Source organism: Camelina sativa, chromosome 1, assembly GCF_000633955.1.
Source record: "Camelina sativa cultivar DH55 chromosome 1, Cs, whole genome shotgun sequence".
In the NCBI taxonomy this organism is placed as follows: Eukaryota; Viridiplantae; Streptophyta; class Magnoliopsida; order Brassicales; family Brassicaceae; genus Camelina; species Camelina sativa.
This window is the reverse complement of record NC_025685.1, coordinates 11385682-11402322: the sequence shown is the minus strand read 5'-3', so window position 1 is coordinate 11402322 and position 16641 is coordinate 11385682. Positions and strand designations below refer to the sequence as shown.

Here is a 16641-nt window from a genome sequence, read left to right as displayed (position 1 = left end):
TCAAGTTACAGTAACATCCTAACCCAACTCTCATTGGTGAAACCATACTGAACAGGCTTTAAACACCAGACCATTACTTGTCAAAAACCACATTGTGCAACCAATCTCTTGGGACAAGCATGATGATCTCAAGTATTGGTTTTATCTAACAACCTAGACATTGGTGTGATGCTAGGAAGCTTAAGATCTGCTCTTACCCTCTCAGATATAAGAACAGCTTAGAGCATACCCAACCCAGAAGAGATATTTAAACAAGCAAGCTTAACCATTCCAGACTACCACAGCCCTAAACCAGCCTAATCCATCTCCAGAATCCTAACTCACTACTCAGATGAACAAAACATGATGATGATGAACATAAACCCAGAAATTAATGAAACTAACATGATAAGATAGATAAGAAGGAGAACTTTAATTCAATACAAAGTATCAAACCCAGATTCTAAACACACAGAAAGTTATAAANTTGAAACATTGAAATCTCAACTGAAACATATAAACACCCTAATGGCAACGGTGCCAATTGAAACAAGGNCAAGAACAAAACTAGATAATGATGCAATAAAGTAAATAAATCCCCAAAGGGGAAAAACTAGGATTTCTGACTCTCTCTCACTCCTAAAAAGATACTTTCTCTCCTTTTGCGGCCACAGGGTACAAGGGGTATATATAGTGAGGTAAGGAAGCCCTAACTTGGCTACCAAACAAAATCGAAAGTCGGCTCGATGTACTCGACCGCTTCGGTCAAGTGGTCCATTCCCTTGCTTCCAAACGGTTGAATCCCTTAGTATCACACGGTCGAGTCCTCTTGTTTAGCTCCAGAAATAACACCAAGTCCTTCCTTATCCTTTTAGAGCTCCATAACACCTAATAATACTCCAAATGCACAAATGTATGCAATGCATGCTTCTAAACATTCTAAGTGCATATTTGGACAGAAATGACTATAAAACCTAAGGAATTACTACTGAACAATGCAAAAGAGAAAGATAAACTATGCTTAAACATGGTAAAATATATGTACATCAGTGGGTTTAAGTCCCACGTTATGTTTGATTCTGGAGCTACTCATAGCTTCATTACCTCGGAGTGTGCAGAGAGTGCGGGTATCATGGGAGATCCTGGAGAGCGTACGGGAGTTGTCAGAGTTACTGGAGGCAAGTTCCTGAGGGTCATTGGTCGAGCGAGGGGTATCGATATTCAGATCGCGGGAGAGTCTTGGCCTGCGGATTTGCTTATCAGCCCAGTGGAGTTGTATGACGTTATCTTGGGGATGGACTGGTTGCATCGGCAAATGGTTCATCTGGATTGTCATCGCGATAGAGTGGAGTTTGAGCGCTCAGGAGGGAAGTTGGTTTTTTAGGGGATTAGACCGACTTCGAGGAGTCTCGTGATCTTGGCCATTCAGGCTGGGAAGATGATCGAGAAGGGCCGTGAGCCTTATTTGATTACTATACCAATGCCAGAGTCAGTGGGGAAGTCTACGGTTAGCGGTATTCAGGTTGTGGAGGAATTTGAGGATGTGTTCCAGTCATTGAGGGATTACCACCTTCTCGGTCTGATCCTTTTACGATTGAACTGGAACCAGGGACGACACCATTATCCAAGGCTCCTTACAGGATGGCTCCAGCAAAGATGGCAGAGCTGAAGAAGCAGCTTAAGGATCTGTTGAGCAAGGGATTCATTCGTCCTAGTGTATCACCAGGGGGAGCGCCGGTGTTATTCGTTAAGAAGAAGGATGGGAGTTTCTGCTTGTGTATTGATTACAGAGGTCTCAACCGGGCACTGTGAAGAAAAAGTACCCTCTTCCGAGGATCGATGAGTTGTTGGATTAGTTGAGAGATGCTACTTGGTTCTCCAAGATAGATCTGGCGTCGGGTTATCATCAGATCCCGATAGATGAGGCAGATGTGAGGAAGACTGCTTTCAGGACGAGGTATGGGCATTATGAGTTTGTGGTGATGCTGTTTGGGTTGACTAACGCACCAACATCGTTTATGAGATTGATGAACAGCGTTTTTCAGGAGTTTCTAGACGTGTCTGTCATCATTTTCATCGACGACATCCTGGTCTATTCTAAGAGTCCTGAAGAGCATGCAGTGCACTTGAGAGCAGTTCTGGAGAAGCTGTGTGAGCAGAAGTTGTTTGCAAAGTTGAGCAAGTGTAGTTTCTATCAGCGTGAGATGGGTTTTCTGGGTCACATTGTGTCCGCAGATGGAGTTTCTGTAGATCCAGAGAAGATTCAGACTATCAAGGATTGTCCTAGATCGCATAATGCCACAGAGATCAGGAGCTTCCTTGGGTTGGCAGGTTACTACGGGAGGTTTGTGCAGGGGTTTGCGAGCAGAGCACGACCTATGACTAAGCTGACAAGGAAGGATGTTCCTTTTGTTTGGTCACAGGAGTGCGAGGAGGGCTTTGCAAGCCCGAAAGATATGTTGACTACTGCTCCGGTGTTGGCTTTCCCTGAGCAGGGGGAACCCTATGTGGTGTATACAGATGCATCCAGAGTTGGTTTGGGTTGTGTGTTGATGCAGCATGGGAAAGGTGATTGCCTATGCTTCACGACAGTTGCGGAAGCATGAGGACAACTATCCTACTCATGATTTGGAGATGGGTGTTGTAGTCTTTGCTCTGAAGATTTGGAGATCTTATCGTTATGGTGCAAAGGTACATGTGTTTACAGATCATAAGAGCCTAAAGTATATATTCACTCAGCCCGAGCTGAATTTGAGACAGAGGCGGTGGATGGAGCTCGTGGCGGATTATGATTTGGAGATAGCCTATCACCCTGGTAAGGCTAACTTGGTTGCAGATGCTTTGAGTCGGAAGCGGGCGGCTTCGGCTCAGGAGCAGGATATGGAGTCTCCGGTAGGAGAGATCAGTGCGTTGAGCTTGTCTGCGGTTTATCTGGAGCCGTTGGGTTTGATTGCAGCTGATAGGGTAGATCTGCTGAGCAGAGTGCGGTTAGCTCGGGAGAAGGATTTGGGGCTGGTGAATGCCTCAAAGGATGTTGATTCCGAGTATCAGGTTTCGGCCAATGGTACTATTCTGACGCATGGGCGGATTTGTGTCCCCAAGGATGAGGAGTTAAGACGGGAGATCCTGAGAGAGGCTCATGCGAGCATGTTCTCTATTCATCCAGGAGCGACTAAGATGTATTGTGACCTCAAGAGGTACTATCACTAGGTCGGGATGAAGAAGGATGTGGCTAGTTGGGTTGCGAGGTGCGATGTGTGTCAGCTAGTGAAGGCTGAGCATCAGGTACCAGGTGGATTACTGAAGAGTCTTCCCATTCCAGAGTGAAAGTGGGATATGATTACTATGGACTTCGTGGTTGGTTTGCCAGTGTCCAGGACGTTTGATGTTATCTGGGTCATTGTGGACCGGTTGACTAAGTCAGCACATTTTCTGGCCATTAAGAAGACTGATGGAGCAGCGGTCTTGGCTAAGAAGTATGTGAAGGAGATAGTCAGGTTGCATGGGGTTTCAGCGAGCCNATGTGATCAATGCATTCAAGTTAAGCCAAATATCAATATGGTTTTGATCCATCAACCTAATGACAATTATGAAATGCTAAATGTAAAGTACTTAGAATAGAAAGTAAATGCAAGATAGACAAAAGTAAGAAATGTTGAAATTAAACTGAAAGAAGTAAACGCAATAGATAAAACAGTAAAGATGCAGTATTGAAATGGAACAGAAAATAAAAGAACAACCCGAAGGTGCTCGATCAAGCACTCGACCGTGTGACTGGTCGAGTGACTAGGTCGAGTGGGTTTTGACGAAAAAACAGATGCAATCTTGAGAAACTTAAACCGAGACAAATGCAATGAAACAAAACGATATGTGATAAGTAAACAATCAAATGACAAAGAAGTCTTCTAGAGATGGATCCATGGGCTAGTGTTTAGGCTGTGGCTATCTAAACTGGTCAACAAATCTCAATCTAACATGAGCTATCTCTAGAAAATGATCTTAATGACTCACTAATCCACTCCCATGACAGAAGTGATCAAGTTACAATAACATCCTAACCCAACTCTCATTGGTGAAACCATACTGAACAGGCTTTACGCACCAGACCATTACTTGTCAAAAACCACCTTGTGCAACCAATCTCTTGGGACAAGCATGATGATCTCAAGTATTGGCTTTATCTAACAACGTAGACATTGGTGTGATGCTAGGAAGCTTAAGATCTGCTCTTACCCTCTCAGATATAAGAACAGCTTAGAGCACACCCAACCCAGAAGAGATATTTAAACAAGCAAGCTTAACCATTCCAGACTACCACAGCCCTAAACCAGCCTAATCCATCTCCAGAATCCTAACTCACTACTCAGATGAACAAAACATGATGATGATGAACATAAACCCAGAAATTAATGAAACTAACATGATAAGATAGATAAGAAGGAGAACTTTAATTCAATACAAAGTATCAAACCCAGATTCTAAACACACAGAAAGTTATAAAGATTATAAACTAAGAAAATTCTGGAAAAAGCAAGAACAAAACTAGATAATGATGCAATAAAGTAAATAAATCCCCAAAGGGGAAAAACTAGGATTTCTGACTCTCTCTCACTCCTAAAAAGATACTTTCTCTCCTTTTGCGGCCACAGGGTACAAGGGGTATATATAGTGAGGTAAGGAAGCCCTAACTTGGCTACCAAACAAAATCGAAAGTCGGCTCGATGTACTCGACCGCTTCGGTCAAGTGGTCCATTCCCTTGCTTCCAAACGGTTGAATCCCTTAGTATCACACGGTCGAGTCCTCTTGTTTAGCTCCAGAAATAACACCAAGTCCTTCCTTATCCTTTTAGAGCTCCATAACACCTAATAATACTCCAAATGCACAAATGTATGCAATGCATGCTTCTAAACATTCTAAGTGCATATTTGGACAGAAATGACTATAAAACCTAAGGAATTACTACTGAACAATGCAAAAGAGAAAGATAAACTATGCTTAAACATGGTAAAATATATGTACATCAGTGGGTTTAAGTCCCACGTTATGTTTGATTCTGGAGCTACTCATAGCTTCATTACCTCGGAGTGTGCAGAGAGTGCGGGTATCATGGGAGATCCTGGAGAGCGTACGGGAGTTGTCAGAGTTACTGGAGGCAAGTTCCTGAGGGTCATTGGTCGAGCGAGGGGTATCGATATTCAGATCGCGGGAGAGTCTTGGCCTGCGGATTTGCTTATCAGCCCAGTGGAGTTGTATGACGTTATCTTGGGGATGGACTGGTTGCATCGGCAAATGGTTCATCTGGATTGTCATCGCGATAGAGTGGAGTTTGAGCGCTCAGGAGGGAAGTTGGTTTTTTAGGGGATTAGACCGACTTCGAGGAGTCTCGTGATCTTGGCCATTCAGGCTGGGAAGATGATCGAGAAGGGCCGTGAGCCTTATTTGATTACTATACCAATGCCAGAGTCAGTGGGGAAGTCTACGGTTAGCGGTATTCAGGTTGTGGAGGAATTTGAGGATGTGTTCCAGTCATTGAGGGATTACCACCTTCTCGGTCTGATCCTTTTACGATTGAACTGGAACCAGGGACGACACCATTATCCAAGGCTCCTTACAGGATGGCTCCAGCAAAGATGGCAGAGCTGAAGAAGCAGCTTAAGGATCTGTTGAGCAAGGGATTCATTCGTCCTAGTGTATCACCAGGGGGAGCGCCGGTGTTATTCGTTAAGAAGAAGGATGGGAGTTTCTGCTTGTGTATTGATTACAGAGGTCTCAACCGGGCACTGTGAAGAAAAAGTACCCTCTTCCGAGGATCGATGAGTTGTTGGATTAGTTGAGAGATGCTACTTGGTTCTCCAAGATAGATCTGGCGTCGGGTTATCATCAGATCCCGATAGATGAGGCAGATGTGAGGAAGACTGCTTTCAGGACGAGGTATGGGCATTATGAGTTTGTGGTGATGCTGTTTGGGTTGACTAACGCACCAACATCGTTTATGAGATTGATGAACAGCGTTTTTCAGGAGTTTCTAGACGTGTCTGTCATCATTTTCATCGACGACATCCTGGTCTATTCTAAGAGTCCTGAAGAGCATGCAGTGCACTTGAGAGCAGTTCTGGAGAAGCTGTGTGAGCAGAAGTTGTTTGCAAAGTTGAGCAAGTGTAGTTTCTATCAGCGTGAGATGGGTTTTCTGGGTCACATTGTGTCCGCAGATGGAGTTTCTGTAGATCCAGAGAAGATTCAGACTATCAAGGATTGTCCTAGATCGCATAATGCCACAGAGATCAGGAGCTTCCTTGGGTTGGCAGGTTACTACGGGAGGTTTGTGCAGGGGTTTGCGAGCAGAGCACGACCTATGACTAAGCTGACAAGGAAGGATGTTCCTTTTGTTTGGTCACAGGAGTGCGAGGAGGGCTTTGCAAGCCCGAAAGATATGTTGACTACTGCTCCGGTGTTGGCTTTCCCTGAGCAGGGGGAACCCTATGTGGTGTATACAGATGCATCCAGAGTTGGTTTGGGTTGTGTGTTGATGCAGCATGGGAAAGGTGATTGCCTATGCTTCACGACAGTTGCGGAAGCATGAGGACAACTATCCTACTCATGATTTGGAGATGGGTGTTGTAGTCTTTGCTCTGAAGATTTGGAGATCTTATCGTTATGGTGCAAAGGTACATGTGTTTACAGATCATAAGAGCCTAAAGTATATATTCACTCAGCCCGAGCTGAATTTGAGACAGAGGCGGTGGATGGAGCTCGTGGCGGATTATGATTTGGAGATAGCCTATCACCCTGGTAAGGCTAACTTGGTTGCAGATGCTTTGAGTCGGAAGCGGGCGGCTTCGGCTCAGGAGCAGGATATGGAGTCTCCGGTAGGAGAGATCAGTGCGTTGAGCTTGTCTGCGGTTTATCTGGAGCCGTTGGGTTTGATTGCAGCTGATAGGGTAGATCTGCTGAGCAGAGTGCGGTTAGCTCGGGAGAAGGATTTGGGGCTGGTGAATGCCTCAAAGGATGTTGATTCCGAGTATCAGGTTTCGGCCAATGGTACTATTCTGACGCATGGGCGGATTTGTGTCCCCAAGGATGAGGAGTTAAGACGGGAGATCCTGAGAGAGGCTCATGCGAGCATGTTCTCTATTCATCCAGGAGCGACTAAGATGTATTGTGACCTCAAGAGGTACTATCACTAGGTCGGGATGAAGAAGGATGTGGCTAGTTGGGTTGCGAGGTGCGATGTGTGTCAGCTAGTGAAGGCTGAGCATCAGGTACCAGGTGGATTACTGAAGAGTCTTCCCATTCCAGAGTGAAAGTGGGATATGATTACTATGGACTTCGTGGTTGGTTTGCCAGTGTCCAGGACGTTTGATGTTATCTGGGTCATTGTGGACCGGTTGACTAAGTCAGCACATTTTCTGGCCATTAAGAAGACTGATGGAGCAGCGGTCTTGGCTAAGAAGTATGTGAAGGAGATAGTCAGGTTGCATGGGGTTTCAGCGAGCCTTGTGTCTGATAGGGATTCCAAGTTCACTTTGGTGTTCTGGAGGGCATTTCAGGCAGAGATGGGCACTAAGGTGCATATGAGTACAGCTTACCATCCCCAGACAGATGGACAGTCAAAGAGGACGATCCAGACGTTGGAGGACTTGCTGAGGATGTGTGTGTTGGATTGGGGTGGCCATTGGGCAGATCACTTGAGCTTGGTAGAGTTTGCTTATAATAACAGTTACCAGGCGAGTATTGGCATGGCTCCTTATGAGGCTTTGTATGGGAGGCCGTGTCGTACACCGTTATGTTGTACTCAGGTGGGGGAGAGGAGCATGTACGGGGCATATTTCGTTCAGGATACCTCGGAGAAGATTCGGGTTCTCAAGCTGAACCTGAAGGAAGCTCAGGATCGGTAGAGGAGTTATGCCGATAGGAGGAGGAGAGATCTTGAGTTTCAGTTTGGAGATAGAGGGTACCTCAAGATTGCCATGTTGCGGGGTCCGAACAGGTCATTGTCTGAGACTAAGTGGTCCGAGGTATATGGGTCCGTTAAGAGTGCTTGAGCAAGTTGGACCAGTGGCATATAGGCTGGAGTTACATGAGGTTATGCATGCATTTCATAAGGTTTTCCATGTCTCTATGTTGCAGAAGTGTCTCCGTGAGGATGACCAGTTGTTGGCTAAGATCCCTGAGGATCTTCAGCCCAACATGACGTTGGAGGCGAGACCTGTGAGGGTTCTGGAGAGGAGGATCAAGGAAGTTCGGAGGAAGAAGATTCCTTTGATGAGAGTCATGTGGGACTGTGATGGTGTTGAGGAGCAGACTTGGGAGCCAGAGGCGAGGATGAAGGCAAGGTTCAAGAAGTGGTTCGAGAAGCAGGTCGCGACTTGAACTTGTCTAGCCTGGTCCTAGTCGTAATCCGTGGCTGGAGCGAGAATGGAGTATTCCAGCCATCTCTCTTGTTTACTCGGTCGCTTGGGGTGGTTGGTTGTGCGACTCAGTAACAAGATGAGGTGGTGTTTGGGGTACAAAATTTCCGCAAGGCAATGTTTTGGAGGAAAGTTTCTTGAATTGGAAGTTTCTATAAATGGAAAGTTCTGGAAGTGGAAAGTCTAAAAATGGTATATTTTATGTGAGTTAGAATTCATCCATTTTTAGCGGTGGAGAGCCTTGGAGGGGCTTGTGTGGCCTTTGTGGCGGGCTGTTTAGTCATTGTATGGCCTTTATGGTGGGCTGTTTAGCCATTGTGTGGCCTTTGTGGCGGGCTGTTTAGCCATTGTGTGGCCTTTGTGGAGGGTTGTTTAGCCATTGTGTGGCCTTTGTGGCGGGCTGTTTAGCCAATTGTGTAGCCTTCGTGGCGGGCTGTTTAACCAGAGTGCCTGTTGAGGCGGTCCTTCGGGACAGATGGTCTTCTTGACGATCATTCGGGACGAGTGACCGTGGTGGCGGTCCTGTTTAGGACATTTGTTTGGCCTTTGTGGCGGTCCTGTTTAGGACATTTGTTTGGCCTTGGTGGCGTTCCTGTTTAGGACATTTGTTTGGCCTTTGTGGCGGTCCTGTTTAGGACATTTGTTTGGCCTTCGTGGCGACACGTGGGACAGTGAGATGACCCTTGCGTGGTCATGAGGTATTCCAGTGAGGAGATATGTGGTTGGTAAGACATTGTGTTGTCTTACGCAAGCCACGGGAAGGAAACCTGGATAGGGATAGTACTCAGACGTGTGAAAAATTGTTTGCTCGCGACTCTTGGGGGACTTCGGTTCTCCTAGTACCGCCATATTCTAAGACTTTGTGGCTTGGGAGTGTGGTTGGTATATCGACATCGGATGACGAACCGAAGGCGCGCTGTAGGATGACGACCCGAGAGACGAATATTGGATTACTCTTTATACATTACGGGATGTGGGTTTAGGCCCGATGAGGAGTCAATATTATGTCATGCAGACTTAGGTTTAGGCCTATGAGAAAAGGAAAGTCCAAAAGTCGAGAGCAAATAACGCCTGGAGCGTGAGTCTATCATCTAGAGGTGACTTTTCGTATATCGGTCAGAGGAGTGCGGGCCGTGGAGTCGGTAGCACAGGAGTCCTTGGCTGAGTGTTGTTCAAGATTCGAGGACGAATCTATTTTGGTGGGGGAGAATTGTAACGCCCGCGAACCAAAACTCTGCGTTTTGGGGGTGGGTGTCGATCGATACCCATGGTGGTGTCGGTCAACACCACTTATTTCTGGTTCGACCAGATTGATTTAATTATCGTTTTGGACCGGTTTGGTTTAGGAAAAACCATTGGACCGAGATATTTAAGTGGGAAAATGACCTAGGTCGTGTTTTATTTGTCTAGGTCGCCGTTTTTGAGAGAATACATAAAGAAAAGGAGAGAAAGAGTTTCTTAAGGTTTTGGAGAGAGTTTGTGAGATTTGCAGGCGTTTTTGGAGAGATCTTGCTGTGAGAGTAAAGAGCCAAGGCTAAGAACGTGGTGGGAATGTTTTTGTGGTGGTGGCTTCGTCTTTCGGGCTTAGATCTCATTGTTGGCTAAGGTGAGTGCATGACCACGGTTTATCTAAGCTAAAATCTCTGTTTCTGTGATTTTGTATGTTGTTTGGTTGTTTGTTTTGGTTGTTTTTGAGTTTTTTGTAGCTCCTGTGGCTTGGATTTGTTCCTGGGATTGTGTGGGACGAAGAGGAGAAGTTTGGAGGCGAGATTCGGAGGTTCTGCTCGAAGGAAATCACTGCTCGACAGTGGTGTCGGTCGACACCAATGTGGTGTCGGTCGACACTAACGCGAGGACGGCTCAGGAACTTAGCGAGTGTCGGTCGACACCATGTGGAGGTGTCGGTCGACACCATGTGGAGGTGTCGGTCGACACCGTTAGGGTTTCAGGGGTGTCGAGCAGGTGTCGGTCGACACCCAAGTGGTGTTGCTCGACACCATATGTCCAGTGTCGGTCGACACCTTCTGGTATCGGTCGACACCCTTCTAACAGTAACTGAGTCTCTTGTGCATGTCCCTAGTTTGTTTTATTGTTGTTGTTTGGGGCATGAGAGATCTTATTGCTTGTGTATATAGCCCAGTAGATGGGAGGATTGCCTCACTGAGTATTTATGAAATACTCATGCATCTAAATTTGTGTTTTTGTTGCAGGTAAAGGCAAAGTGTGATCGTGGAATCAAGGCAATGAAGAGGAGGATGTTCTAGGGACTCGATTTTTTGTTGTCTGGCATTGCTAGGATGCTAGAGTTGGGTCATTAGAAACATTGTTAGGTTCATGGTTCTATGTTTCCTGTTGGTTGAAATATTGGAGATTGTTTACGTTCTAATAATGGTTTATTAATGGATACTTATTGGTTATTGATATTGGTTATTTCCGCTGTTGGTTTTGATTATGATTAGGTGGATAGTGGGTATGATTATTATTTATTATTATTATTTATTATTTTTAAAAAAAATGGGTCAGGTCGTTTCAGTATTTGCAGCTCAATTGGTGACATCTTGATTGTAAATACTTATGGGTATCGGTTCGGATCGGGTAATACCCGATACCCAATTAGTACCCATATATATTGACTATATCTAAACCTATGTACATATCTACGTATCCCCCCCCCATTAAAATCGAAATTGAGATTGCGAAGAATCGTGTGTTGATGAGTTCCTCTCCACTTCCTATATCTGCAGGATATTTTTTTTTCCTTAATAAATTTTGCAATTCACAATCTCTCAACCTGGATTCTCTAAATTTCTTTTATTCATCTCCTGTCTCTTCGCTTTCTGAGTTGTCTAAGACTCATTCAAAGGTAATTTCTTTTGTTATATTCTTTTTTGTCAATCTTGAGTATTAACATTCATCTCTCGGATTAACATTCATGTTTTTGTGATTAACTTTTAGAATTTGATGGTGAAGTTAAGTGAAGCTATAATCATCTTCGGATATAAGGTAATTAAGTCCCACAACTTAACTAGGAACTTAATTACCATTGGATCGAGTATATATCACTAATTTAACTAATAAAAATCTGATTCTTCTTTAAAACAGAGAAACGGTGAAGACGTCTTTGATATGGTGAATCTTTCCTTTGATTCTTGATGTTTTTTTTCAATTTTCTCAATAGCTACTTCTAGTTCTAGCTTTCATAAGACTTTTGAATTTGATTTTGGATGTTACTACTCTACTAGTTGTTTATGTTTTGGATTATCCTTTTGGATTATGTTTTCTCTTGCTTGTATATATAGTAGGGGTATTTTAAGTATATATGGGTAATTTGGTTCTAAACAGGTGAAAAATACTAGATCAAATTGGAAAATACTTATACCGAATCGAACCCAGAAAATACTGGGTATATTTCGTTATTCCAAGAAAATATCCGAACCGACCCGAACCCGAAAAAACTCAAACCGAACCCGAACCGAAATTTTTATAATACCTATATGATTCCATAAATTATAAACCCAAAATACCCGAAACCCGAATAACCCAAACCGAACCCAAACCGATACCCATAATGCCCAGGACTAGGCGCACCAATAACCTACTGGTAGATTGGGAAATCCACAGTGATGAGTTAAGATCGATGCCCTGCAGGGCCAGCTTGGAGTCCGTTTGGGCGGCTAGCGGTGGGCTAGTGGAGTCCACAGATGGTCTGTTGGGGCGGCTAGCAGTGGGCTAGTAGGGTCTACGGGACAGGTTGGTACACAGTTACATATAATTAATTAGTAAGGCAAACCGTCACGTCGAAGAAAACCAATATGCAGACTTCAAAGCCTGACTTCATTACACAGATTAAAGAGTAGACTTCATAATCTTAATTTTCCGACAATATGTAAACAGTTATCAACTGAATTGAAATCAACGAAGTCATCCAACTATTACAAAAACTGAAGCAAGTTCACATATTACAGACATAAATACGTCATTCAAACAAACAGACACGATGAAGAAAGGTTCACAGATTTTATAACTTAATTGAAAGATCTACGAAACCAAAGAGATTAATACCACAATGAATATTATATTGGCGATTAAGACATTCTCGACCACCCCCCTTACACGACGCAATGACAGACGTAATTCTTTCATCTGGTCTTTCACCTTGTCTAGCTCCTGCTGAACCCATAGCATTTCCTCATTTTCCAGGATGGCTATAATAGAATCCCTTTGGTCAGCAAGTCCACCTCTTATTGCCTGAAATTCTTGCATAATAGCCTCATCCCACCATTTCATAATATGGTCCTCTCCATCCTATACAATAAAAATAAATAAACTATGAGAATATTATATATACTCAAATAATAACAACAAATAAACCACCAGACAATCTAACAACCTCATGGTTATTGCATCCAATGAAAGTTCTTCCAGGATTGTCGGTTGTGGTGGAACATTTCATAACGGTTTCCCTTCCGCAGAAACATTTGTCAGGAATTCCAACTGTTAGGCCAAGAAAGTTTACTTCTGGTTGACCTAACTCCATACTTGCAAAGAACTAGAAGATGGCTGAATGTAGCTGTGTAACCCCATATTTGTGTGCAAAATGAACAAAAAACGATGAGAACATATATATTTACGAACAAAAATAGCTACAACGTTACAAAAGCAAATCGCCGACGATAAACCAAGAAATACTTATCTGAGATGTTCTTGAGATTCGAAGAAGAGAAATGATGAGAATCTGAATTTCCGAGAACACAATGTCGGAAATTTTTGAGAGAGAAATTTTAAAGAGAGAAATTTTAAAGAGAGAAATTTCGGAGAGAGAGATCACGTAAGAAACTAGGTTTGACCTACAGAAAGAAGTATATATATATATATATATATATATATCTTTCAATTATCCAGTTAGGTTAAAAACAAGGAATCGGTACAAATTCGGTTAGGTTCAGCTAACGGTTTGGTTAAATTATCGGTATTAATATAATATTAATAGTTGATGGCATAACAAAGTGAACCACAAAAATTCCACAGAGAAGTCTACTTAAGCAAAACCCTAAATCATATAATTTTAACCTAATCAGTCTTTCCTCCCTTAATTTGAATCGTTTATAGGTAAATTTATTTTATTACAATGCAGGAAGTCTATGTGGTTATTATTTGGTCAATACTAAGTTTATCAAATTATTTTTTATAAAAATTTTAATTAAAAATTAAACTATAATTAAGGAGTAGACCTACCGTTATGTCTTCACATATACTCAATTTGTAATCTACCTTAAATAAATCCATTGTAGACTTCCTCCGAGTTACATATGTCATTTCGGCTTGTGTTTTTTATTTGGTTGTAAGGGAGTCAACTGTAATTTCAGTACCCTTAGTGGTTACGTTTTTCAAATATCGAATATGGGGTTTACTATTGCATTCAAAGCCAAATAAAGGTGTACAAAATGTAATTATCCAAAAAAAATAATGTATTCCATCTTGCAATAAAATTTAATTTTATATTACATCACAATAACATCAGATTTTAATTAAATTCACCACATTCCATCATAAAAGATGTATAATTTGAACCCCTTAAATGTTCTCTCTTTTCAATCGGACAAAGAACGTGAGCGCGCGAAATTATATCCCAAAAAAAGAACTCGTCGGATTTTACAGAGAATCACGTTCGCCGGAGAGGTTGATAGATACCACCGTCGTCTCAATTGGCCGTTCAAATCATCTTCCTTTTCTCTCTGGGGAATTGAAACTAATTAATGCTCGTTGCAGCTCAAAAATGTTGTTGAATCTTCGTCTAGATGGAAGTAGCTTACATGTTCTCTGTTCTACAAAAACCTTACCCATCTCTCCTCTCGATAAATTCCCATCCGCCAAGAAAGTGAAGCAGAATTACGTACCAGGAACCCACGAGAGTGACAAAGGACCACAGAGAACCACCAGAAATGGCGACCGAGGTGGTTGTGGTACTGTTTCCCATGAAGTTATCACCGGAAGAAACATACTTTTCGTAAACCCAGGTAACCGTCGCGTCGGAAAATCTGGAATTAGTGATGGGTTTGTTGAGAAGAGAGGTAAAGACGGCGGATTTGGTGGGAACCGTTTGGTTGGTAAAGTGCACACCAAGTGTTCGACGAAACGTCTCAGTTACGGAGGATGTATTCCCGCTATTTTAGAGGCTTTGGATTGTATTGAGGATGTTGAAGATGCGTTGAGTCCGTGGGCAGAGAGGCTTAGTAACAAGGAGAGAACGATTATATTAAAGGAACAGATACGGTGGGAGAGAGCGGTGGAGATTTTTGAGTGGTTTAAGAGCAAAGGTTGTTATGAGTTGAATGTGATTCATTATAATATAATGCTTCGGATTCTTGGAAAAGCTTGTAAATGGAGGTATGTGCAGAGTTTGTGGGATGAAATGATTAGGAAAGGTATCAAACCGATTAATTCAACGTATGGGACTCTCATTGATGTTTATAGCAAAGGCGGGCTTAAAGTACATGCGCTCTGTTGGCTAGGGAAGATGAGCAAGATAGGGATGCAGCCTGATGAGGTTACAACTGGGATTGTTCTTCAAATGTATAAAAAGGCAAGAGAGTTTCAGAAAGCAGAGGAGTTTTTCAAGAAATGGTCGTGTGACAGGTCGTTTGGGATGTTGAGCGTGAAAGACAACAATGTGGATTCACATGTTTGCTTGAGCTCTTATACGTACAACACGATGATTGATACGTATGGTAAGTCAGGTCAGATCAAAGAAGCTTCAGAGACGTTCAAAAGGATGCTAGAAGAAGGGATTGTTCCAACCACAGTGACTTTTAATACTATGATTCATATTTATGGCAATAACGGTCAGCTTGGTGAAGTCACTTCCTTGATGAATACAATGAAGCTTCATTGCGCACCTGATACAAGAACATATAACATTCTGATTTCACTACACACGAAGAACAACGATATAGAAAGGGCAGGGACATACTTCAAGGAAATGAAAGACGCTGGACTTAAACCGGATCCTGTAAGTTACCGCACCCTCCTCTATGCATTCTCGATTAGACATATGGTTGAGGAAGCCGAAGGGCTTATAGCTGAGATGGATGATAATGGTGTTGAGATTGATGAGTATACACAATCTGCTCTCACTAGAATGTATATAGAAGCAGAGATGGTTGAGAAATCATGGTCATGGTTTAAAAGGTTTCATGTTGCGGGTAAAATGAGTTCTGAAGGCTATTCAGCCAACATTGATGCCTATGGTGAGCGTGGATATTTATCAGAAGCTGAGAGAGTATTTATCTGCTGCCAAGAAGTGAATAAGAGAACAGTTCTTGAGTACAATGTAATGATCAAAGCGTATGGAATTAGTAAAAGCTGTGAAAAGGCGTGTGAGTTATATGAAAGCATGATGAGTTATGGGGTCACACCAGATAAGTGTACATATAATACTCTTGTCCAGATCCTTGCGAGCGCCGACATGCCTCATAAAGCCAGATGCTACCTGGAGAAAATGAGAGAGACAGGATATGTGAGTGATTGCATACCTTACTGCGCTGTAATATCGAGCTTTGTGAAACTGGGTCAGCTCAATATGGCAGAGGAAGTGTATAAAGAGATGGTTGAGTACAATATCGAACCTGATGTTGTTCTATATGGAGTCTTGATCAATGCTTTTGCGGATACTGGAAACGTTCAGCAAGCTTTGAGCTATGTAGAAGCGATGAAAGAAGCTGGAATCCCGGGAAACTCTGTTATATTCAACTCTCTGATCAAGCTATACACTAAAGTCGGGTACTTAGATGAAGCTGAAGCAATATACAGAGAGCTTCTTCAAACGTGTAACAAGACGCAATATCCGGATGTATATACATCAAACTGTATGATCAACCTGTACAGTGAAAGATCGATGGTGAGAAAAGCTGAAGCGATATTCGAAAGCATGAAACAGAGAAGAGAAGCAAACGAGTTTACCTTTGCAATGATGTTGTGTATGTATAAGAAGAATGGTAGGTTTGAAGAAGCGTCTCAGATAGCAAAACAGATGAGAGAGATGAAGATTCTCACTGATCCGTTGAGTTATAATAGTGTTCTCGGTTTATACGCTTTAGATGGAAGATTCAAAGAAGCTGTTGAGACTTTTAAAGAGATGGTTTCATCTGGAACTCAACCTGATGACTCAACGTTCAAATCACTTGGAACCATTCTGATAAAACTTGGGATGTCAAAGAAAGCTGTTCGTAAGATCGAAGAAACTAGGAAAAAAGA

The 16641-nt window shown here is 42.8% G+C and overlaps 1 protein-coding gene across 1 annotated transcript; it reads left to right on the top strand.

The window, feature by feature from the left end:
• Positions 13953-16636, top strand: LOC104706799 (pentatricopeptide repeat-containing protein At3g23020-like; the record flags this gene model as incomplete). The annotated part of the gene is made up of 1 exon (XM_010423028.2): positions 13953-16636. A coding segment is annotated over exon 1 (2670 nt), but the record flags the coding sequence as incomplete, so codon positions are not given.